General features: G+C 45.4%; 1 protein-coding gene across 1 annotated transcript; it reads right to left on the reverse strand.

The window, feature by feature from the left end:
* Window positions 1–2,990: 2,990 nt before the first annotated feature.
* IL1F10 (interleukin 1 family member 10) lies at window positions 2,991–23,425 on the reverse strand (the record flags this gene model as incomplete). Its single annotated transcript, XM_082672767.1, has 4 exons — window positions 2,991–3,059; window positions 20,936–21,063; window positions 21,299–21,378; window positions 23,394–23,425. The coding sequence occupies 4 exons, from the start codon at window positions 23,423–23,425 to the stop codon at window positions 2,991–2,993; spliced, it is 309 nt and encodes a 102-aa protein (XP_082528893.1).
* Between the last annotated feature and the right edge of the window lie 782 nt (window positions 23,426–24,207).

The following is a 24,207-nucleotide window of genomic DNA, read 5'->3' on the forward strand; positions in this document are numbered from 1 at the left end:
ACAAATACGGGCTTTGGGTCAGGAAGGTCTGAACTGGAACCTAGTCTACAAAACTTACCAACCGAGGCAAGTGACCTAACTTCTCTGAGCCTCTGTTTCTTCGTTTGTAGGATGGTGTTGGGCTGCACCCCACAGGCCTACAACTCCTGTGCTTGCCCAGCTTCAAGACGGAAGAAAGAGCCCGGAGTCAGCAACAGAGACATCAATGGTTTAATGGATGGGAGGAATCTTACACGTCTGAAGCAAGGTCCTGGGGCTACACCCCACCATATGTGGCAGACAGCAGGCAGGACACTGTGGCAGTCTTTGCTCCCACGGGGATGGGGAGATGGCCAGTTATAGGGGAACTGACATCAAGTTAGCTCATTACTTACCAGGGAAACCAGTAGAGGGGCACGCCCCTCACCACCCCTTTGATAAACTGTCACTAGCTGGGGCCTGGTGTAAGCACACAGGTACACGGGTGAGCGTGAAACAGGCACTGGTTGGGCAGGGGATGTTCAGAGAGCAAGAGAACAGCCATCTTGAGTGGGCTGAAAACACAGATGGGTTCTGAAAGTGCTGATGTGAGGTGTCCCAAGGTAATGTGCTCGACACAGCACCTTCAAGGTCAGCCATTAGGCCAACTTCATCGATAATAAGACCAAGACCCACTTCTTCCGTCTTCCACCATATCCAGCCCTTGGCTTGACAGGCTTCTGTCCTGGTACTACATCCTGGCATTTTCTGCTTCTCCTGAAACAGGACTCAACTAGCCCCTGGTGGTGTGAATATGGATGCATCTAACCACAGACTATCTCCAGCTTTAAAGAAAGAACAGAATGCCGCATGAGAATGCTCCCTCCTCTGTGAGTGGCGTTTCTCTCTATCCTTTCTTCGCTCTTTTTTCCTCCATATTTCCCACCCCACCCCCATGCCTGCAGAAAAAGAGCCTCCCTTGATTTCTGCTCGTTTTCTGAGCCCGTTCTCCAACCTTCCTGTCACTTCTGGAAACTCCCTGATAATTTTTTCAATACATTACTTTTCTATTTCCGCTAGTCTGAGTCCCTTTCCATTACTTTTCCCATAGATCCCGGCTGATAAAGACGGACCTGTCAACAATGATTGGCTTCTCACACTATTATTATCAACACTCCACCTGCCATGCAGACATTTGGGGTCACTAAATGCATGACAGCTCTCACTGGCCATCCATGAGACAATTTTAGATCTCAGAATTTATATATATATACGTATATATGTGTATATATATACATACATATGTGTATATATATACACATATGTATGTATATATATATATAAATTTTTTAATCTCAACTTTTTTAATATTCATTTGGCTGGGACGGGTGTTAGTTGCGGCACTCGAGATCTTTTGCTGTGGCACGTGGGATCTTCCGTTGTGATGCGCCAGCTCTAGAGTGCGCGGGCTTAGTTGCCCCGCAGCGTGAGGGATCTTAGTTCCCTGACCAGGGATCAAACCCGTGTCCCCTGCATTGGAAGGTGGGTGGGGTTTTTTTGTTTTTAGGAAGAACTTTCTTTTTTTTTTTTCTTATTTGTTATCTATTATATACATATTAGCATATACATGTCAATCCCAATCGCCCAATTCATCCCACCACCACCACTCCCCCGGCCGCTTTCCCCCCTTGGTGTCCATACGTTTGTTCTCTACATCTGTGTCTCTATTTCTGCCCTGCAAACTGGTTCATCTGTACCATTTTTCTAGGTTAGAAGGTGGATTCTTAACCACTGGACCACCAGGGAAGTCCCTCTCAGAATATATTTTTATATATCAATAGTACAATTATGTGTTTATTCTCAGATGTGATAGAAACAAATACAGCTTTCACATTTAACTTGTGATTTTAAGGATATCAGTGGAGGAGGAGGGTAAAATAGATAATTCCTATTTTAAAAATGCATCTGTGGTATAGCTACTTTTTTGTTTTCTATCCACCAACTAAACATGCTTCCCACTGGGGATAAATCCCCCACCAATCTTGTCTGGGTAGGAAGTGTCTGGGTTTTGCTTTCCATTTCATAATTTGAAAGAACCAAATACTCCTTTCCTCTTCCCAGGACAGTGAGGGATGGGCACATGACTAAATAGGGGCCGGCTGGGTGCTCCGACTGAGAACTTTGAATTTGAGGGAGTGACGCAAAGACACAGAAAGCATTGGTACTTCGCTCAGTGTAAGTATCATATGATATCGTTTATATGTGGAATCTAAAAAATGGTACAAATGAACTTATTTACAAAACATAAATAGAGTCACAGATGTAAAAAACACACTTATGGTTACCAGGGGGCAAAGGTGGAAGGGAGGGATAAATTGGGAGATTAGGATGGACATATACACACAACTGTATATAAAATAGATAACTAATAAGGACCTACTGTACAGCACAGGGAACTCTACTCAATCCCCTGTAATGACCTATATGGGAAAAGAATCTAAAAAAAGAGTGGATATATGTATGTGCATAACCGATTCACTTTGCTGTACAGCACAAACTAACACAACATTGTAAATCAATTACACTTCAATAAAACTTTTTTTAAAAAGAAAGCCTTGTTATCCATGGCAGTGGTGGCAGCAGCTGCTATTCTAATCCCTCCTTTATGGGTGAGCATCTTGACGAAACGAAGCACTGGATGAGATCTGGAATGTCAAAGTAATTTGCCCACAGTCACAGAGCTATTGCAGAGTAGAGTTCATGGTGGGGCAAGACTTCTGCCCACCCCTTTCCGCTCTGCTGACTGCACCCCCAGTAAGAGGATATCAGACTTGTCACTGTGAGTCTGCCACCACACGAGCACAAGCCCCACACATGCTATGCTAAACTGGGCTCCAAGCTACAAGGTGGAGACCCAGGAAGGAGCATGGGCTTCAATGGAGAAGAACACGAGAGCTTTGGTTCAACTTTCTACTGTGGGCATAAGGCCCTGCAAAGCCTGCACAGTCGGAGCGGGGGAAGGGAGTGGGAGGTCACTGCCCTGCGTAGAGCTTTGCCTTCTCTCCAAAGTCGTGCGTGGACCACATCTGGTTACTATGAGTCTGTAGGCACGGGAAGGGGCCGTGCACATGGTAGCCTGGCTCTTGGGCCTCATCTTTTAGCCTCCTTCCAGCTTGTCCTTGCAGGGCCTGGAAAGCTGAAAACACATCTCTCAGACTCCCTGTGATGTCAAGTCTGCCAGACACCTCCACGGGAGACCCAAATTTAGAATGCATTATTTGGGGCGAGTCATCCATTCTCTCACTGCAGATTTCAGCAAGCCAGGCATGCTTCCGTGGGTGGCTTTCTGGTCTCCAGGTCACGGGTGAGCCCCTGTGTTTCTGGAGTCGACAGCCATGGCAACTGCCTCCTGACCCCTGCACTGGGCTCAAGTGGTGTGAGTTGGAGCCAGGAGTTGTGATAGCATCTTCTTGACTGTGGCAGAGACGCTGGTGCTCCCAGCAAGCCAGTTCTGGAATGTTCCCCCAGGGATGATTCCTGGATGCCTCATGCAAAGGTCATTCCTTTAGTCCTCCAGCTGATTCTGTAAGTCCCCAGTTCTTCATATGAAAACATTTCCTGATCGAATCAGCTGCAGTATTTTCTGTTACCTGCAGCTGAACCCTGCCAAATAAATCAACAGTCCACCATCTTCCTCGCCTCTTTGCCTTAGCATGTGTTCTTGGCTCTGTCTAACATTCTTCTTGCCCTAACTCTGCCTAGATAAATTCTACTTTTACTTCAACACTTGGCTCAAACATCACCTCTTCCTTGAAACCTTCACTTCCTATTTCCAGTATGGTTTAGTTCCTGCTCCTCCTTGCCATCCTTTTCTGTCTTTCTAGCTTTCTTGCTTTCTTATTTATTTATTTATTTTTTAAGATGTTGGGGGTAGGAGTTTATTAATTTATTTATTTATATTTGCTGTGTTGGGTCTTGGTTTCTGCACGAGGGCTTTCTCTAGTTGTGGCAAGCGGGGGCCACCCTTCATCGCGGTGCGTGGGCCTCTCACTGTCGCGGCCTCTCTTGTTGCGGAGCACAGGCTCCAGACGCGCAGGCTCAGTAGTTATGGCTCACGGGCCTAGTTGCTCCGTGGCATGTGGCATCCTCCCGGACCAGGGCTCGAACCCATGTCCCCTGCATTAGCAGGCAGATTCTCAACCACTGCACCACCAGGGAAGCCCCCTTATTTATTTATTAAGTTGCACCAGGTGGGCTCCTTAGTCGCAGCTCACCGGCTCCTTAGTTGCAACATGCAAACTCTTAGTTGCAGCATGCATGTGGGATCTAGTTCCCTGACCAGGGATTGAGCCTGGGGCCCCTGCATTGGGAGCTTGGGAGTGTGAAGTCTTAACCACTGCGCCACTAGGGAAGTCCCTCTTTCTTTCTTTTTTCTTTCTTTCTTTCTTTCTTTCTTTCTTTCTTTCTTTCTTTCTTTCTTTCTTTCTTTCTTTCTTTCTTTCTTTCTTTCTTTCATCCTTCCTTTCTTCCTTCTTTCTTTTGTTCATCCTTTTGTTTGTTCTTCTTTCCTCTCTCTCTTCCTTTCATTCATTCTTTCTCTTCTTTCATTTCCTCATTTATCACCCATTTATGAAGCACTTACTACAAGACAGTCACTGAAGATTCAAAAACTCATAGGGCACAGCTCCTGCCCTTAGGTTGCTTACAGATTCACTGAAGAGGCTCACAATTAAAAAGTAGTTTGGCAAGTGCTATGATGGGGGTGATCCAGGGTCTCACTGGACCATAGAAAAGGGATGTTTAATCTGGCCATAGGGCTATACATTGTTTCCCTGAAGGGTTGAGTCCTTAGCTGAGTCCCAAAGTATGAGTAATATTAGCCGAGGAAGTGGAAGAGGAATGATTTTCTAAACAGAAGGAGCAGCCTGTGCAAAGACATCTTGTGAGCGAGAATAGTGTCCTGGAGGACCCGTGAGAGGCTCACAAGGGCCATAACCTGTTGCGTGTGCAGAGAGCTGGGAGGGCAGCTGAGAGATGAGCTGGGGGATTTGCAGGGCCCAGAACATGAGGGATCTTGTCTGTGCTAAAAGCATATGGGAGCCACTGAAGAAAAGGTACCACACCATCCAGATGTAGCAGTGTGGACCAAGGTGTAGAACAAGGCCAGCTGTGGTCAGGAGGCTGGTAGGGAAGTTGCCTCAGGTAACTCAAGGATGCTGAGACAAGGGTCTGAACTATGATGATGACCATCAAGATGGACCGAAGGCCCTGGAAATGTTTAGGAGGTAAATTCACTAGGACTTAGTGACTACTGAATGAAGGACGTGACTCTTGAATTTGGAAGGACAATAGAGATCAAGGATATCTTATTTGGGGGCTTAGATAACAGGGGGACACTAGAACCTTTTATTGAGAAAGAAGATACAAGAAGAAGGAGGAACAGATTGTTTCTGAGGGTAGTGGAGAGAGATGGTTAATTCAACTTAAGTTGTGTAGCGTTTGCATGTGGATGAGACACCAAATGGAGGTGTCCAGTTGGCAGCTGGACTTACACACCTGGAATTTAGAAGACTGAACTAGAGAAAAAGCTCTATAAGTGATGGTTGAAGTCCAAGAGATGCCTGAAAGAGAAAGTGTAGCATAAAGAGCATACCAGCATTTCATCACTTATTATTATTTTTTTAATTTATTTTATTGAAGTATAGTTGATTTACAATGTTGTGTTAGTTTCTGCTGTACAGCAAAGTGATTCAGTTATACATATATACATATATATATATGTTCCTTTTCATATTCTTTTCATTATGATTTATCACAGGATATTGAATATAGTTCCCTGTAGCACTTATTATTTTGTAATGTCATCTAAAAACTGATCTGTTCTCTCTGTTAGATTATGAACTCTAACATTTTTGTCTTCAATTCTCTTTTCTACAATAGTACCTTAAAAGAGTAAGAGCTCAAAAAGTTGGAATAAATAAATCAATAATGTGTTAATTTAGTCATTTTAAAAAGGAAGGGCTTTAACTAACCAGAAAAATATACCTTCCCTGTGATCTCAAGGAGAGGCACAGGTGAAGAGGGAATCAGGAAATATAAGACTGTAAGATTCACGAAAAAGGAAAATCAGGCAAGGATGGGGGTACCGATCTGGGCCTGAGTGACATTTCCAATACCCTGGCAAATCAGGGCACCAGACAGGATCACAGGAGACCAGGGCGGATGCTCTTGGGTCACCTGGATGGAGGGCACCCTCCCCAAAGTCCCCAGTTCCCATTACCAATAAGTTACAGCTCTATCCCCTAGGTATTGTTCCTGGTCTTCCTTTGACCTTATTTAGAGATTGATCCAGAAAGTAAATCTCCTATATTTACCAACGCCTAGTAAAGTAAAACTTCCTTTTCTTTGCCCTAAAACTGTCTCCTCTAAGCTTCAGTAAGTGTCATGTCTGAAATGTTAGTCACTACCCTTTGCTCCATCGCTTCCTGAGCTGCGTGCAAACTGAGACTGCCCTAGAGGCTGCCTCCAAGCCCCACAGTTTGATGACCCATGGGAGCCATGGACAGGGATTGCAAGTGTCTGTCACTGGCCTTGAGGTCAAGCAGGGAGGGGAGGTCACGTACTGGTCAGAACGTCTCCAGGAGGCCACATGGGAAATAATTTCTGTGAAAACCCTGACAGTTATTTTGCAAAATCTCATATCCTACAGTGATGGTTGGCACACCCTACTGTGCTTTCTTCCATCTGCTATTCAGCAAAGCTACTTATTCTAGCAAGCATTAATCCAATAAAATGGATCTGGGTTTAGCATTGACACAACTCCCACTAAACCCTCCATTCCCTTTAGAGACACACAGTTTGCGACAAATAAATCCCCACTTCCTCTGCACACCTTTTACTCTCCATCTAATAGCCCTATTTTTTTTTTTTCTTTACAGCTTGTATCTCTAACCAAAATTATATTCAGTATGTATTTGCTTTGTGTTTCTTCTCCATTTCTTGCCACTGGAATGTAAATTCCTTAATACATTCTAACACCTCCAACAGGATCATATGCAAAGCAGGTCCTCAACAGTTACTTTTTAAATGAATGACTCTATCTCTTTTATCTCTTTCTAAATATTCCCCCAATTCTTGCCTTGGCTGAAACCTGGCTGTCCTCTGAAGACCATGCTTTCCCTGAAGCTTTCTCAAGGAGAAAGAACTCATGCCTCTACACACAGATATTTCCCAGCCAGGAAGTTGGGGCCAACATCGGGTCACCTCTCCACCGACATCACAATAGGACATCAGCAACACTGTAAAATGAACAACCCACCCAAACAGACAAAAACCCCAGTCCTTTGATGGTTATGCCATCCTGTGCCTCTCTTTGTAGCTTTCAGCTACCGACTTGGTCAGCCCCCTCCACTTATTACACATTTGGCACCTGGAACCAAGCCCTCCTCTTTGTCCTAAACCTCTTTGACCTTGACGCCCATTTGGATGACCAACCCCATGGCCTCTCAACCCCTTGACTTTATCACCCAGTCACTTCCTCCTCTACTTTCTGTTCCATACACCCCCAGAGTCACACCCTGTGCCTTACCATCACTCTTAACCTCTTCATAGCTCAAATGTTCAAACATCTTGTTCTCTGACCACAACAGACCATTTTTATGGCCTGTTTCTGCCTCCCTCCTCTCCTTCTCCCTCTGTTCCTCACTCTCTCCAGCTTCCCCACTGTTTGCATATTTCAGCCACCAGAGATCTCTAATCCTTTGACCGACTCAACTTGGCTCCATCGTTTCCTCCTGTCTTCACTTCCTTCCAGCCCCTCACTTGACAGTCTTTTGTCGCTATTCCCCGCTGCCTGGCCCCTCTGCCCTCTCACTGCACTGCCTGACAAAGTTCTGGATCTGTCCAATATCTTCCCTCTCAGATCCTGCACCAAAGTCAGTGAGCACCTCAAGAGAACATGGATCCCATTGCACGTTGATGACCAAAACCAACTGACCTTTATGGTTGCTTTAGCAACCCTTCAGTGTCTCTGTAACTTGATGGCTGTCCCCTCTCCACAGGAAATCATCCCCACTTTTGGCAGTACGCTACCCTACCTCCTCAACTCTCACTTACAGCAAAGTAACAGAAGCAAAATGACAGAAGACTTTCTCAACTGCCCATCAGCCCACTTTAAAACCTGTTGAATCTTTCTTTACTCTTTTCTTCTCTCCTCTCATCCAACAGAAGCAGGAGTCTCACTCTTATCCAAGGCCAGTCCCTATACTTTTGCTTTGGGTACCATCCCATTTAGCCTCCTCAAGGTCCTCACCTCATCAGTAATTCTCCATCATTTAGTGACACCCTATGTGCCTGGCCCCATGCTAATGGCTTGTGGCATTAGCTTACCCAATCCTCTTCCAAAAGGCTATGATGTGGTGGATACTATTAGTATACACCCCCTTAACTAGTCCAAGTTTACCCATGGTGGGAGAAAAACACTTTATGCTCCTTATTCCACCAACACTAAATAAAATTCCATGGGAGAGAGAATTGTTCTGCATCATAAACTAATTCAAAGAATCCATGTTGAGAAACATTAAATTGAGAACAGTCACAAGACTATCACTTTTTTTTCTGTCATTATGAGCTGTATGACTATTCATGACTATCTCCAACTTTTCTGTTCTTAGTTAAAATAAATATGCCCTTGCAAGTAGTATTTGAACAAAAGGGTCTTATACGACACTGAAGCCTTCAGAAGTTGTTATGTCCCAAAAAAGCAAGCCAGAAAAAGACTTCTTTGCCTCTTCCTCTTTCTTTGTGTTATTTTAATTGGTAATGTGTTGCTGTTGTTTTGAAACATGCCAACATATTCCTTGGGATTTTTCTCATTAAGAGGTAGTCTAATTTTCCTTCCTTTGAATGTGGGCTGACATTAGTGATTCATTTCTAATCAATAGAATGTGGTAGAAGTGATGCTGAATGACTCCCAAAGCCAGTCATCAAAAGTTATACAGCCTCTGCCTGACTCTTCCCCAAGGTAGTCACTCTTGGAATCCAGGCACCATGTTGTGAGGAAGCCCAACCAGCATGGAGAGGACATGCAAAGGTGTTTTGGGCAACAGCCCCACTGAGGTCCCAGCATGATGGAGATGCTCCCACCCTCTGAGCTCCCTCAGCTGATACTGGGTGGATAAGAAACAAGAGGTTCCCCCCTGAGCCCTGCTCAGTTGCAGACTCACAGCAGAATAAACATTGTCTCCTTTTTTCTCCTTTAAGCCACTAAGTTTCAGGATGGTTTATTTCACAATAAGAGATAAATGAAACAGTTGCCTCAGAAATAATGCTGAAAAAGCATTTCCAGATCCTTAAATGGTATAAAGATCTAAAAGATTTCTTGTTAAGACTGAAGAAGGTCATTGGCACTTTTGTTTTAGATGCATTATGGAAAGATAAAAGCGTATGACTCTGAGACATTTATAATTTTAAAAGGAACTTGAGTATGTCTATTTCATTCAATTTACTCAGATGAGAAAGAGCAGAGTAGAAATTTAAAGTGAGATGGATTTTCTCCAGAGCCCATGCCCATACCCAGGAACCTGTACTGCATACCCACCCTGTTTTTTTCAGCCTGTCCTTCTTCATTAACTTCTTCCTATCAGTTTTTACACTTGTTTAAACCTGTCACATCTTGAAATTTTCTTCCATTAGACCCATGTCTCCCTCTAGCTACACCCATACCTCTCTCTCCCCCTTCACAACCAAATTTATTGAAAAAATTATCTCTACCCACTGCCTCCTCTTTCTCACCCTCCACTCACTCTTGAAGACCCTTCATTTTCACTTTTGCACAGCTCTCTTCCTGAAAGCTCTCCAGGGTGTCTTAGCTCCTAGACCCAATGGACACTTTTCAAACTTGACCAGACTTGATGTGCTGTTAGTTTGATGCTGTTGATTCTCACCTCGAACCCTCTTTTCTCTAGACATCAATACTCCATGTCTCATTGTCCTCCTTCTACCTCTGAAGTCCTCTCCTAAGCCTCCAGAAGCCTCTGAATCTTCTGCCTGATTCTCACATATCTTTCTGTCCTGATCATCTTCTCTTTTAAACTAATCTCTCTCCCTATTTCATTCACCCCCTCAGTTCCATTATCTTCTTTATGCCAAAAACTCTGAAATTTATATCTCCATTCCAAATTCCTCTCCCAAACTCCAGATCTGCCCACTTCACACCTCTATCTGGATGTCTATAGACACCTCAAAATTCAACATAGTCAAAAGCAGATCTTATTCTCTTTCTACCCAGACTGCCACCTTCTCTTCCATTCTCCCTTTTGTCGGTAAATGGAATCACCACCCATCAGTAGAAACGTTCATTAATAGACACCAAAACTAGAAATCTGGTGGTCAATCTCATTCTGCATTCAATAAATCACCCAAATCTATTGACCCTACCTTCTTCCTTTTCCTTAAATCCATTGACTTCTCTCAAATCCCCTGCAACAATCATTCGACACTCATCTCTCAACTGGATTGGAGGAGAGCAAGGCTGGAGCAAGGAAAAACCATGTGAGAGGCTGTGCCAACATCCATTCCCCAGCCAGCAGCCAGAAGCACTAATTTTAGGAGGCAAATCTGATCATGTCATTACCCTGCTTGAGGTCATCTGCAGGGACCTCCTGTTGGAAACCAGGCTTTTAGCATGCCACAATGAAGTTCATGATCTGGACCCTATTTTCCTCTAAGCCACATCTTTTCCTCTTCCTCTTTCTTTGTACCCTTTGCTCCAGCCATTGGTGGCTCCTTGGAGTGAATTAGCAGAAGGTTTCCTTTCCTGATTTTATTCTCATCAGCTGGAAAGTCATTAGAAAGACTTTTTTTTTTTTTTGGTACAAGGCAGTTTATTGCCAACGGCCATAACGTTGTCATAATAAATATTATAGACTGTGATATGGAAATGTGGGTGATGTGCCCTAGAGCCGAGGGGTAAAAGATACATAACTGTATGAGGTGACTCCAGCATCTTTGTACTCATTTATGAGCATATGGAAATGAAAGTGTCAAAGTCTCTGTCCCTTAGGAGCTCACAGTCTGGCGCCATATAATAAGAATGTTGACAAAGGAACAAGCATTCACCTGCTGCCTGCAGAGTATTGGGGGTGAGGAAGAATGGGCTCTGCCACACCCTTGTCAGGATACCTTCTGGGTGGGAGTTACCATCCCTTTGGTTAAGCGGTTGGCCAGGCCTAGGAAGTACCACCTACAAGGTACAGCAAAAGTTTACCCAAGGACAACACAGTAAAGAGAGACCCCCGACCTCCAGAACAGGAAAGGATGTAACATCAGCCTTGAACCGTCACCCAAAAACTATGCCCCTGCCCGGGCGAAGCACCTCCTGCCCCAGTGGAGTCTATTCTAGTGAATTCTCCTAACCAGGCTTGCCTGAATTTCCATGCTGATCACCCCCTTCCCCTCTCTCGCAGGGCATATGGGGAAGTAATGAACGATGAGCAGCCTCTCCTAATGAGGATGATTTTCCATCTTCCATGACAGAGCATAAAATGACATATTGGGTCACATGTGAGGCACATATTTTTGTACAGGAGATTTATGTTTTGATTCTCAACTTCCTGTTTTAGTTATTCCTTTTTGGTCATGGAAACATACACATACAGAGTGTCGTGTACTCTGACTGGGATCTAATATCTGTGGAGTTGATGCTGAAGGAAATTCGGTATACGTTGGGGATCCTTAGAGTCTTCCTAAGAATCAACTAGAGGCTTCCTAGAAATTCAGAAATACCTCAACCGCATAGTTTTGTATCAGCCAGTTGGAGGTGGGGACCCGGGAATCATTTTTCACTAGCTGACCCTGATGTAAGTGGTCAAGAGCATTTGAGACCCTCTGGTGCTCTGAGGGCAAGTTATAATTTAACATAGTAAACAAATCCAAATTGTCTACAATGTGAACGGCATCCTCAGAGTTGTACAATGTGAAGGGGACATAGTCTTGGATGAGGGTCAGACTACTCTTGAGGATATCGGTGAAAATGTTCTTTGCATCTGCAGTTTGCTTAGAATCATTCAAAGCCATTGATTAAGCTCTCACTGTGTGCTCGACACTGAATTCAGGGCTTTGGAGAGCAAGAAGGAAGTAAGAATTTGAGAAGGCTCGTGTTGGGGAGGAAGAAATTTTCCTCTACCCTTCTAGGTTCTTCTGGCTGGTCTAAGAATTAAATTGACATGAGACAGATTAAGAGGAGAAAATCAAACAAAAGTTTAACAACATGTAGACATGGGAGAGACCCAGGAAACCTGTGTAACTCACCAAAATAGCCAAAACCCTCACCTTAAATACCATCTTCAGCTAAAGACGAAAGAGGATGTTGAGGGGTGGAGAGTGGTTTGGGGCTTCAAAGGCGAGAAAGGCAATTAACATGGAAATGGAAAAGCAAATGTTTGGTAAATGTTTGCTGGCCCTGCAGAGACAATGGGAAACAGAGAGGAATTTTAACAAACTTTGCTAGGTTCCTCCCTGTCTACACACCTAGTTCATACTATAGTTATCTATGATGACAGCTCCCTTCCTGGAACAGGTCCTTTACCTACATTCCTTTAGGCAGTTGGGGGAAGGTCAAAGTTTCTTCTAGAATCTTTTTGGCCTTGATTGTTTTCAGCTCAAAATAATCCACATGCCAAAAAGACATTTGGGAGTGGTAAATTTTGTTCTCCTACACTAGGACGTCAATCCTTACATGTATCTCCTCACACACAGTGTAAAGTAGGATTCAGTACATACACATGGAAGGAAGGGAAGGAGGGGAAAAAAAAGAAGGAAACATCAGAAGAATAGCATAAGTACCTTTATCATAATAAATATTGCTGGGGACAACACACAGAATCATGAAAAATAATAAATTGTTGTTTTAAGTTGGTAAGTTTGGAATTGGTTGTTACACAGCAAGAGCTAACTGAGACACCATGCAAAGGGCTTCAGACATTGTCTGGGAGTCCTGAGGCCCCATCCACCCCCACCAGCTCTCCTTCTGGAAACTAGACCCTTCTCCACTACTCCCTCCCACTGCCACAGTCCTTCCTGACAAATCTTGTCAGGCTTCCTGACAAGCCTGACCTCCAAATCAGACCATTTGGGGACTATTATTGGAGTTTTCTGGGACTGCTGCCCATGGTGACCTGACTAACCAATAGTTCCCCAACTTACTTGTGCATTTATTCCCATAGCTGTTCAGCAAATGTTGATGAGTGTCTGACGCATGTCATAACAACTTCTAAGTGCTCGTAAAATATAAATGAACAAAATGGGCAAAAACCTCCGTCCTGTGGAACTTGCATTCCAGTGGAAGGAGAAGGGAAGAAGGACTGATGAAATAAAATTCATATTTTATGGCAAGACAAGAAAACTTTTAACATAACATTTTCCTCTGCCCATTTAGGCCTCCTCCCTCCCCTTTAGTGTGCATTGTGCATCTGCATTAACCAGACCTCCTTAGGAGATAACATTCCTTCTCAATCTCATAAGGGGTCATGATGACCCACTAGTTGCTTTGTACGTGCAGATCTGGATTGTGTAAACTGTCAGTGACGTGTAACCCTTTATCTCAAAAATGTGTATCACTGTGCTGTGACCTCTGATGGTTGGAACAGTCCTCAGAGCTTTCTGGAAGACTGTCTGTTGGGTTATAATCCTCAGGTTGGCTCAAGTAAAATTTTCCATTTCTTTTTTAGATTGACTACTGATTAATTTTTTGTCAACAGAATAATAAATAAATAATAAATCATAGTTGTGTTAGAATGTGATAGTACAATAGGGGACTCAGGAGAGCTGAGATTCAGAGAGGGGTCCATGTTGCAGTTATAAATGAAGTGATCAGAGGAGCCTTCATTGAGGAAGTGAGACTTCCAGACAGAAGGCTAGTGCAAAGGCCCTGGGGTGGTATCAGGCCTGGAGCATTTGTCTCTGGAAAACAGTGAGGAGTTTGATGTGGCTGAAGCAGAGTAAACAGGGAGAAGCATATAGGAGAATAGATCAGAGATAACTGTATTAGGGCTCTCCATATATATATATATATATACACACACACACATATACATATATGTGTGTGTATATATATGTGTGTGTGTGTGTGTGTGTGTGTATATATATATATATATATATATATATATATATATATATATATATCTCCTCACACAGTTATGGAAGCCAAGAAGTCCCACAGTCAATCTGCTGGAGGACCAGGAAAGCTTGCGGTATAATTTAATTTGAGTCCAAAGGCCTGAGAACCAAGGGGGCTATGGTGGCAGGGGGCACTGCTGGTACAAATCATGGACTCCAAAGGCCCTAGAATCAGGAGCTCCAATGTTCAAGGGCAAGGGAAGATGAACATCCCAGCTCAAGAAAAGAGAGAGCAAATTCACCCTTCCTTGGCATTTTTGTTCGATTCTTAGCCTCAGTGGATTGGATGATGCCCACCCACATTGGTGACAGCCATCTCCTTTACTCATTCTACTGATTCAAAAGTTAATCTCTTCTAGAAACGCTCTCACAGACACACCCAGAAATAATGTTTAACCAACTCTCCAGGCATCCCTTAATTCAGCCAAGGTGACACATACATTAACTGTCACAATAATGCATTTTCCCCATAAACCCATGAACATTCATTGGAATAGTGTTCCCTGGAACCAGTCTGGAAAATACATATCTTGGAGGTACCCAAGTCTGCAGTCTTCTGAGCAGACAGACTCACGTGACTGTGCTATTTTGCACGTCTCGGGTTCTATGAGTGATGGGGCCTCAGAAAACGTCTGCAGGAAACAGTCCAGTATAAAAGAGGCTGTGCTGAAACTCCAGACGGCCAGCCTCCTCTGTCACTCTAATTCTATGAACAGAGTCTGGGCAAGGGTGTCCCAAGGGAGTCAGAGGGGATGAGTGTAGGAGAGGATGACTCACGGCAGCATCTCTGTCACAGGGAGAGGGACTGACACACAGTGGATACCAAATACCGGATTAATTTAATTGCTCACACAGCACCGGACCCAAAAGGCAGTGCAGGGAAATTGATCTTTGTCGCCACCTGCAGCCCAGAGGCCCCACTGCAGGCTCCCAGCCTGAGAAATGGGCCCATGGGATGTAGATCCTGGATTGCTCAGAGTCTGTGCCTATTGAGGGGGCCAAGATTGGAATTTACTTTGGGCATAGATAGACTTTTTGTTTTGGTTGAATCACTAGCAAACACTTTTAATTACACAAATGTAAAATCCAACCGGAAATGTAGTCAAATAACTCAAATGCTAGTGCTTCTAAGACATTAACTTTTCTGTCTATGCTCGTCATGTTCACTTCTGTCATGATCATTTATGAAATGGTTGCAAATTGTAGTAGAATGGTATAACTGAGCAGGACCCTGTGGAGACTTCCCTGGACAGACCCCCCCCTCCAGTGTCCTCTGCTTGCCTCTTGTTTTTTAGGAATACTTTAGCTTCCTAGGTCTTCCTCAAGTTCCAAAGAATAAATTTAATCAGAGAAGTGAGAAAATGCAGAAACAAAGGAAAACAGTCGAGCAAGACAAAATAATAATAGTTTAGCCATTAAATGAAGTTAAGGACATTTAGTTTCTCCTCAAGGGCTATATATAATATTCTGAGTCATGTCCTTTGAGCTGTTTTGCAGATACTGAAACCCCCACCAGGTGGAAGAAATTAACTGTATGCTGCCCACAAGCACATAGACCCCAGACTGGTTGGAACCAAAAGGTTGATGATGCTGACTCCCAATTACCTCACCATCAACCAGTCGGAAGAATGTCCACGAGCTGATCACGTACCCTGCAACACTCTCCCTCACCCTGTCTTTAAAAACCTTTCCCTGAAAGCCATTGGGAGTTCAGGCCTTCTGAGCATTAGCCACCTGTACTCCTTGCTTGGCGCCCGGCAATAAATGCTGCACTTTCCTTGACCACAACCTGGTGCCAATAAATTGATTTTATTGCGCACAGGTGAATGGGCCCAATGGTATCCAGGAAATTTTGGTTTCCATTAGAGTGTTCTTCTTTACTTTTACTATTTCCCTCCCTGAATCTGGGTTTAGACTTCCCCAGAACTTCCATGTGTTGTGTAGCCTGTGTAGTTCTGTGTGTGATGTTTGTTGTTGTGTTTTTTTTAATTTTTATTGGAGTATAGTTGATTTACAACGTTGTGTTAGTTTCAGGCGTACAGCAAAGTGAATCAGTTATACATATGCCTTTATCCACTCTTTTTTTTTTTTTTAGATTCTTTTCCCATATAGGCATTACAGAGTATTGAGTAGCATTCCCTGTGCTATACAGCAGGTTCTTGTTAGTTATCTATTTTATATATAGTAGTGTGTATATGTCAGTCCCAATCTCCCAATTTATCCCTCCCTCCCCCTTATCCCCTGGTAACCATAAGTTCGTTTTCTACATCCATGACTCTACTTCTGTTTTGTAAGTAAGTTCATTTGTACCCTTTATTTTTTAAGATTCCACACATAAACGATATCGTATAATATGTGACATGTGTCTGACTTACTTCACTCACTATGACAATCTCTAGGTCCATTCATGGTGCTGCAAATGGCATTATTTTTTTCTTTTTTATGGCTGAGTAATATTCCACTGTATCTATGTACCACATCTTCTTTATCCATTCCTCTGTTGATGGACATTTAGGTTGCTTCCTGTGTGTGATGTTTTTAGCACTTGTTTGTGGAGACTATAGTAATATAGGGGCTATAGTGTGGGCTTGGGATCACAAGATGAAAATTTGGGTCACAAAGGAAGTGTGATAGATTTTCAATCCATGTGACTTAGGACACACAGGTTTCAGGAGACCCTGAACACATCACCCTTTTGTATAAAGTTGCTTCAGATCTTCTCAGAATAAAAACAAGTTCCTCTATGCATTAGTCACTAGCTATATCTGGAGCTTTTTGTCAACACACATACACACACATGCAGACACAGGTTCATGCATGCATACATGCACACCATACACACATGTGCACACACATATGTGCACATGCACACACACACACACTAACCACACTAACACACACAGCTACACTCAAGACTTCCTTCAAGCCCGTATATGGTTGTCTCCTTTGCCTGCCCCACACCTCCCCCTGCCCCTCACCTGGCTGGCCCCCATGCCTACACCATCTCCTCTAAATCCTTTCCTGACCCCCTGGGATGGGACCACTCAGTAGTCCAGCTCCCTGGTGCTGCCTGAAGGAGAGGTTACCACACTGTGTTCTACTCACTTGTTTACTGGTTTCTGGCTCAGGACCTGCCAGTTCAGTTCACTCTGAGATGTAAATAGTGGACGTGACCTAAAGTGTGCCTCTCCCAGGAATTTACATAATACAGCTCTGATGGGTTGGTTGTGGAAAGAAGCCTTTGGCATGGTCACAAGGAAGGAGGAAGAATTTCAGGGATAAGACTTGGGAGGGGTGTCTATCAGAAGCTGATATCATTATTATTATTAATAATAATTATAATAGCAGCATCCCATCATTATTTCTACCTGAGCCCTGCAGAATTTCAACCCAAGGCTCCCTGAGTAATGTTTGGAGTGTTTACTAGTCATTCCATAGGAAGCAGTCAATAGATGTTGGCTTTTGTTCATAATGTCTGGTGTCCCCACCCACACCATATGTCTTTAAAGGGTAAGGACCGTGTCTTCTAAATCTCTTGTATCCTCTTCCTCTCCGAAGCATTCATATAGAACTGACATATATTAAAGCTCCAAATGTGTTTCTACTTAAATAGAGAACATGTTCAACTCATCTTTGCTGGCCCTTCTCTTGTGAAATGTGCCTGCCACCCACCCAGGCATACCCAGGTCTCCTCCCACTCCTGGCCCTGCTCCAAGCGGGGTCAAGTTGAGTTACCACCGGTGAAGGAGGTAGATAAGCTGATGTGGAAAGATGAAGCAGGGGTCAGGCCAACCATGGAACCACAACATCGAAGCTGATCCCAGGGCAGAGCCTAACAGAAGGCAGGTGGGGCAAGAGGTAGGGCAAAGAGAAAGCTGGGATGAGCAGAAGCCCTAGAAGCAGATGGATTGGTCCAGTGTTGACCTCAGGGGCCCAGGCTTAAAATCTGGGTCCTCCTTGAAATACTTGGATGATTCCTCCAGGCTTCCTCCTTCACTCCTTCACCAGGCATCTACAGTCAGGCCCCACATATCTTCCCATCTTAATTTTTGGCAACTCCTCCGCCACAAGCCTCGGGTCCCTGCACGTGGATGACTCATCACGCCCCAAGTGTGCTGGGAGCTCTCCTCCATCACACCTTCCTTAGTTGCTCCCTCTGCTTAGAAATGCCCATCCACACATCCTCTGCCCTGAAACTACTTTTTCTTTGAGGCCGAGATTAAATGCCCTTTCCTTTGTGAAGACCCGTCCAGCCCTCTCCACCAGCTGCACCTCCATGCTACAGTGGCGTCCGTTTACCTTGCTGCCATAGATGTCCTCACACCGTATCCTGAATGTCTAACGAGAACCAAGTGATCATCCATTAATTTGTTCCAGAATTTGCACTTACTCATCACCTTCAATGTACCAGCAGCTGTCCTGGGCACTGGTGACCCAAAATTGAACTACACCCCCTCAAAAAGCACAGAGTAGTCCCGGCACATAAATACATAGTTAGGATGTCATCGCCAGGTGATAAAATAATGGGGCACATGAAGGCCATGGAGAGGTAGGGAAAGAATCTAAATTTATCAGAGCCATAAAGCTCAGTATGTCTCTCCTCTGCTTAAAATCTTCCCATAGCATCCATTTTCACTTAAAAATAAATAGAAACCTTTATTTGCCTTCAAGATGCCCTCATGATCCAGCCCCTGTTTCTCTTGCCCACCTCCTAACCCTCTCCAGGGTCCAGCCCCCCAGCCTTCCACTGCTATTCAGACACAATTAGCCCCTTCTGTCTCAGGTCTGTGCGTTTGCTATTTCTCTCCTGCATCACTTTCTATCCCACTGCCTCCTGCCCTTCAGCCTCAGCTCAAACGTCACCTCCTCCAAAAAGTCAGGGTCACCTCCCCTGACCACCCTCTCTAATGTTACCATTGGATACCTACCGCCCTCACCCTCTCTCATGTAAATTGCCCTTGTTTGTTTTCTTGTTTGTGAATTTGCTTGTTTAGTGTTTCTTCCACTCAATTATCAGCTCCAAGGAAGCTAAGTTTTGTTGCTCCTAGAATAAGAGTGGAATAAAAATTTGCGGAACGATGTTGGCGTCAAATGGACCAGATGTACATGTACAGCCTATGTGACCTTCAGCGGGTTACGTATGTCACTTCCTTTAGTCTAGTCTCTTTACCTGTCAAATGCAGGTAAGAATACTTGCCTTGCAGGGTCGCTGTGAGGGTGAAGATACACTGTTCTTAAATGTCCTGGCCCACAGTACATGTTGGACAGATGCTGAGTGGTTGTACAAGAGGAAGAGAACCAGCAGTACACCCCTCTGAGCCCTGATACCACGGGCTCTCTGCTCTAGCTTGTTTGACTGTGGATCCTCTACGAAATGGAGAGGGATTTGGGGCTCTGAGGATGAGTGTCAGTTTTAACTACAAACTCTCAGTGGAGGGCCAGCCCTATATTCCCAGCTGTAAACAGTCAACTCAACTCATCAGTTCCACAGTAACCTTAAACTCAGTACGTCCAGTCCAAGCTCACTGCCTTTCCATCACTGCTCCTGCTTGGTCCTCACACATCAACATTAGCAGGCAACTAATGGTACCGGTCAGTCGGTTGGATGACTGATTCGTTGAGAAGTATCTGATAGAAAAATCGTAACCTGAACTAAAACTGAAATTGTAAGCAGCCCAAGACATTGTCCATGGACAGAGGAGGAGAGCTGGGTTCTGCCTGGAGTTTCTCGGTTGTTTCTAGAAGCTCTGGAGCAGAGGGGCCAGAGGAGAAGCCATGGCCAGGCTTCCAAGAAGGACTCACCAAGTTATCCAGTCCCTTTGCATTGAATAGTGCACACAGAGGCCCACTCACTCCCCGTGTCAGTTTCCTACAGCTGCTGTAACAAGTTACCACAAATGCAATGGCTTAGAACAACATAAATTTATTATTTTACAGTTCTGGAGGTCAGAAGTCTGAAATGGTTTTCACTGGGCTCAAGTCAAGTTGTTGGCATGGCTGTGCTCCTTCTGGAGGCTCTACGGGAGAACCCATTCCCTGCCCTTTTCCAGCTTCTAGGGACCACCTGCATTCCTTGGCTCACAGCCCCTTCCTCCATCTTCAAAGTAAGCGGTATAGCATCTTCCAGTCTCCCTCTGACTCTCAGCCTCCCGCCTCCCTCATAGGAGGACCCTGGTGTTTGATTACCTTGGGCCCACTGGGATACTACAGGATAGATCAGCCTTAATCACATTTGTGAAGTCCCTTCTGCCGTGTAAGGTAACATTCACAGGTTCTGCGACCAGGATGTGGACATCTTTGGGGGGCATGATTCTTCTGCCTCCCACAGACCCTGAGCAGAATGAGCTTGGTTTGGGGGCACCAGGCCGGAACCCAGCTTCCTGCCTCTCTACCGACTCTGTTCAAAGTAGAGCTCCGTGCAGGCTGAGGGCTCACTCTCCTTGGTGAGTCGTACAGGCTCTTGGGGCTCAGCTGAGCCACAGAGAAACCAGTCAGGTCAGGAAGCAGCCTCCAGCCTGAAGGCGGCTGTTGGATAAGATTGCTGATTGCGTGTCAGCCCTCGAGGCTTCTGGGGCTTGGCCAACAAGGGACCTGAGACGGTGGCTCTTTCCCCAGGGAATTGCCCTCTGAAGGTTCTGGAGGCAAGGGTCTGGGTGCTGGGTGCAGGGAAAGATGGTGGAAACCTTAGCAGGAGGGATGTGTGGACCTGGCCAGAATCCACAGAGGAGCACAGAGAAGCCAGAGCGCCCTGGAGGCCAGGCCAGGTCTGCAGGGGCCCCCAAAACAGGGTGCGGTCTCTCACCTCCAGCTGCAGGGAAGGCCCCTCCCCTGCCTCCACACATGCCAGGCAATGACTGCCTCCCTGGATCCCCAGGAAGACGGGGAAACTGGTGTGGCCCAGACCTCTGTTGGGGAGTATGCAGATCATCTCTGGGGTGGGGCGGGGGGAGGAGAAAAGAGAGCCAGGAGATGAGGGGACCCCAGATCACAAGCTCGAACAGGAAGGAGCTGGGCCAGGGCACAGCTGGCCGCACCCCTGCATGCACGCTGCAGGGTGAGCTGGGACTCCTACAGGGGTCCTGACCCTTCAGTAGGAAAGGGAGAGCTTGGGGTAGACGGAGCTTGGGTGAGTCCCAGGGCGTCGAGGCCCCAGATGCTCCTGCACGGCAGTTGTCTGCTGCGGGATCCCCCACCAAGAGGTGGCGGTCTCTCGTGCACAGAGCCTTCTGATCTGCGTCCTTAATTCTGAAACAGGAGGCAGTGCTGGTGGCCCGCGCCCTTCAGGCACCCCTGAGCCCCACGGCCCTCCCACCCCACACTCTGAAGGACAGCATGGAGAACTAGGGCCTCTTCTCCTTCTTCAGGTGAGAAGTAGGGGTGCTACTCCACCCAAGAGCATGTCCAGACCAGGTCAGGGGCTTCCCTGGTGGCGCAGTGGTTGAGAGTCCACCTGCCGATGCAGGGGACACGGGTTTGTGCCCCGGTCCGGGAAGATCCCACGTGCCGCGGAGCGGCTGGGCCCGTGAGTCATGGCCGCTGAGCCTGCTCGTCCGGAGCCTGTGCTCCGCAACGGGAGAGGCCACAACAGTGAGAGGCCCGCATAACGCAAAAAACAAAACAAAACAAAGACCAGGTCAGCCTTAGGCGAAGGAAGTCCTCCCAGTCCACCTCTGTCTCTACCAAGCTTGGCCCCTGTCAGGCCCTCAGGGTGGTGACCGGAGCCTGCGTCTTCCCACTGAAGGGTAGAGTTTTCCTGACGCTCCAGCCCTTTTCCATGCCTCCCCTGAGAAATTTCCTAACGAGGTTCCGATGTCTCTGGGATGTGGTGAGACTTCTCCCAGATTTTCTGGGCCCACCCAATTTTTCATATGTTTATTCTCTTCAGTAAAGGGATTAATTGAGTATATAATAACGTGTGGTTTGTTTTTCAGATATTTTAAAGGCTTTTTATAGAAGAAAATCCACAAATGAGGGGGGAAAAAAGTCCGATGTGATGGTAAGCATGCCAGCCTGGCCACCCTGCTCCGGTGAGTGTGTAAGGGCTGGGCTGGGCGGGGCGGGGCTATGGATGCCAAATACAGGTGGTCAGCAGGGAGCTGGCCCTGGGATTGCCTGTGGTTCTGACGATCAGCCTGGGAGGGTAGACTCATGCCAGGGAGGCTGAGAAGGAACCGTGGTGAGGCTGTGCAGCCTCAAAGCCACGCCCACGCTATTAGCCCATGGCTGGTTGGTTTCAGACATGGTCATCAGCTGCTCTCAGGCCTGGGGAGCCCTCCTTATATTCAAGAGCAGAACCTCCTGGCCAACACCACACTTCCAGGAGATTCTTCTCTCTCAGTAACAGCTAATTATAATACCCTTAGCCAATGACTGTATGTGTTTAAAGCAGGTTCCCCTGTACAATAAAAATGAAGATCTGAAAAGAGCCTGGGTTTGCCAGCTGGCCTTCTCCCTCCAACCTGGACAACCAAGAACTGTGGATAACTTAGCTGCCAGCAATATTCTGTTCAGAGACCAGAACCCAGGCTAGATACCCCAGAGAGTTGACATCTGTTTTGTCATCTGCGTGGTCCATGCACTTGTGTCTTGTCTTCCCAGCTACGCTGTACCTTCCCAAGGCCCTGACCGGCGCCCCATGTCTAGGATAGGATGGGCCCATGGAGGAGCTGAGGAAATGCATCCCAGGTGTCAATCCTATTTTATTTTTATCATGCCTTAACTCATTCCTCGAAGAGCTTGAGATAATCTACAACAAAAATCACAGACAATAAAGTGGTAAACTAAAAGTAAAGACTCAAATGTCAAGTGAGATAAAACGCAGGTAAGAGTTGGAAGCCCAGACTGGGAATAGAGGCCACAGAGGCTAACATACAAAGATGCTGTCACTGAGATTCAAAGTTATCTCTGAGCTTTTAGAGAATGGAGGCCGGAGCAGCACAGAGAACCTAGAGTCTGAGTCCTGGCGCTGTGTGACATTAGGTACTTTATAACCTATTTGAGCCTCAGTTTCCAAATCTATAAAATGGGCTTAGTAATGCCCCCTTTGTAGATTTCTCAGGATGGAGGCAGGGCAGTAGAATGGCTGGCATCTTGTAGAAGTTCAGGAAAGAAAGCTTTTGTGATTATGATGATGATTAAGCTTAATTATGGGGCACTTGAGATTTCTGGGGTGAGAAGGAGACTGATTCAGCCCTCTTTCCTCTTCCTCTGTCATCTCCAGACACCCTGATTAGGAAAAGGAAGACTCCAGGAAGACTTACATGTAGTATTTTGCCATGGGGAGGGAGCACATTCCTGCAATCAGGGGTGACTGGTCCTTGCTGAGAGGGAAGGAAAAAAAGGGCCGTCAGAGGATGAATGGATAAAGAAGATGTGGCATATATACATGATGGAATATTACTCAGCCATAAAAAATAATGAAATAATGCCATTTGCAGCACCATGGATGGACCCAGAGATTATACTAAGTGAAATAAGCCAGACGGAGAAAGACAAATATCATATAATATCACTTATATGTGGAATATTAAAAAATGTTAAAAGTGAACTTATTTACAAAACAGAAATAGACTCACAAACATGGAAAACAAACTTACGGTTACCAAAGGGGAAAGGAGGGGCATAAATTAGGAGTTTGGGATTAAGATATACACACTAATATATATAAAACAGATGGATAACCAACAAGGACCTACTGTATAGGACAGGGAACTATACTCAATATCTTGTAATAACCTATAATGGAAAAGAATCTAAAAAAGAATCACTTTGTTGTACACCTGAAACTAACACAACATTGTAAGTCAACTATATTTCAATGAAATTTTTTTTTAAAAGAATGGCTGTAATTTAAAAAAGGGGGGGGGCTGTCAGAGAAAGAAGGGGGTGGAGCTAGGGAGCAGACATCCCAAGGAGCCAAATTACCCAATCACAGGGTGGAAAGTTCTCACTAGGTGCTTATCTACCAGAACCCACCAAGGGCTCCTCAGCCCAGCAAGCTCCAGGCAGCTCTGAGTCTCCCTCATTTGGGGCCACCCGAGTCGAGCTGGCAGGGGTGTGAGCTTGACTGTGCAC

The sequence above is a fragment of the Grampus griseus genome, assembly GCF_964374135.1.
Source record: "Grampus griseus genome assembly, chromosome: 15".
Taxonomy (NCBI): domain Eukaryota; kingdom Metazoa; phylum Chordata; class Mammalia; order Artiodactyla; family Delphinidae; genus Grampus; species Grampus griseus.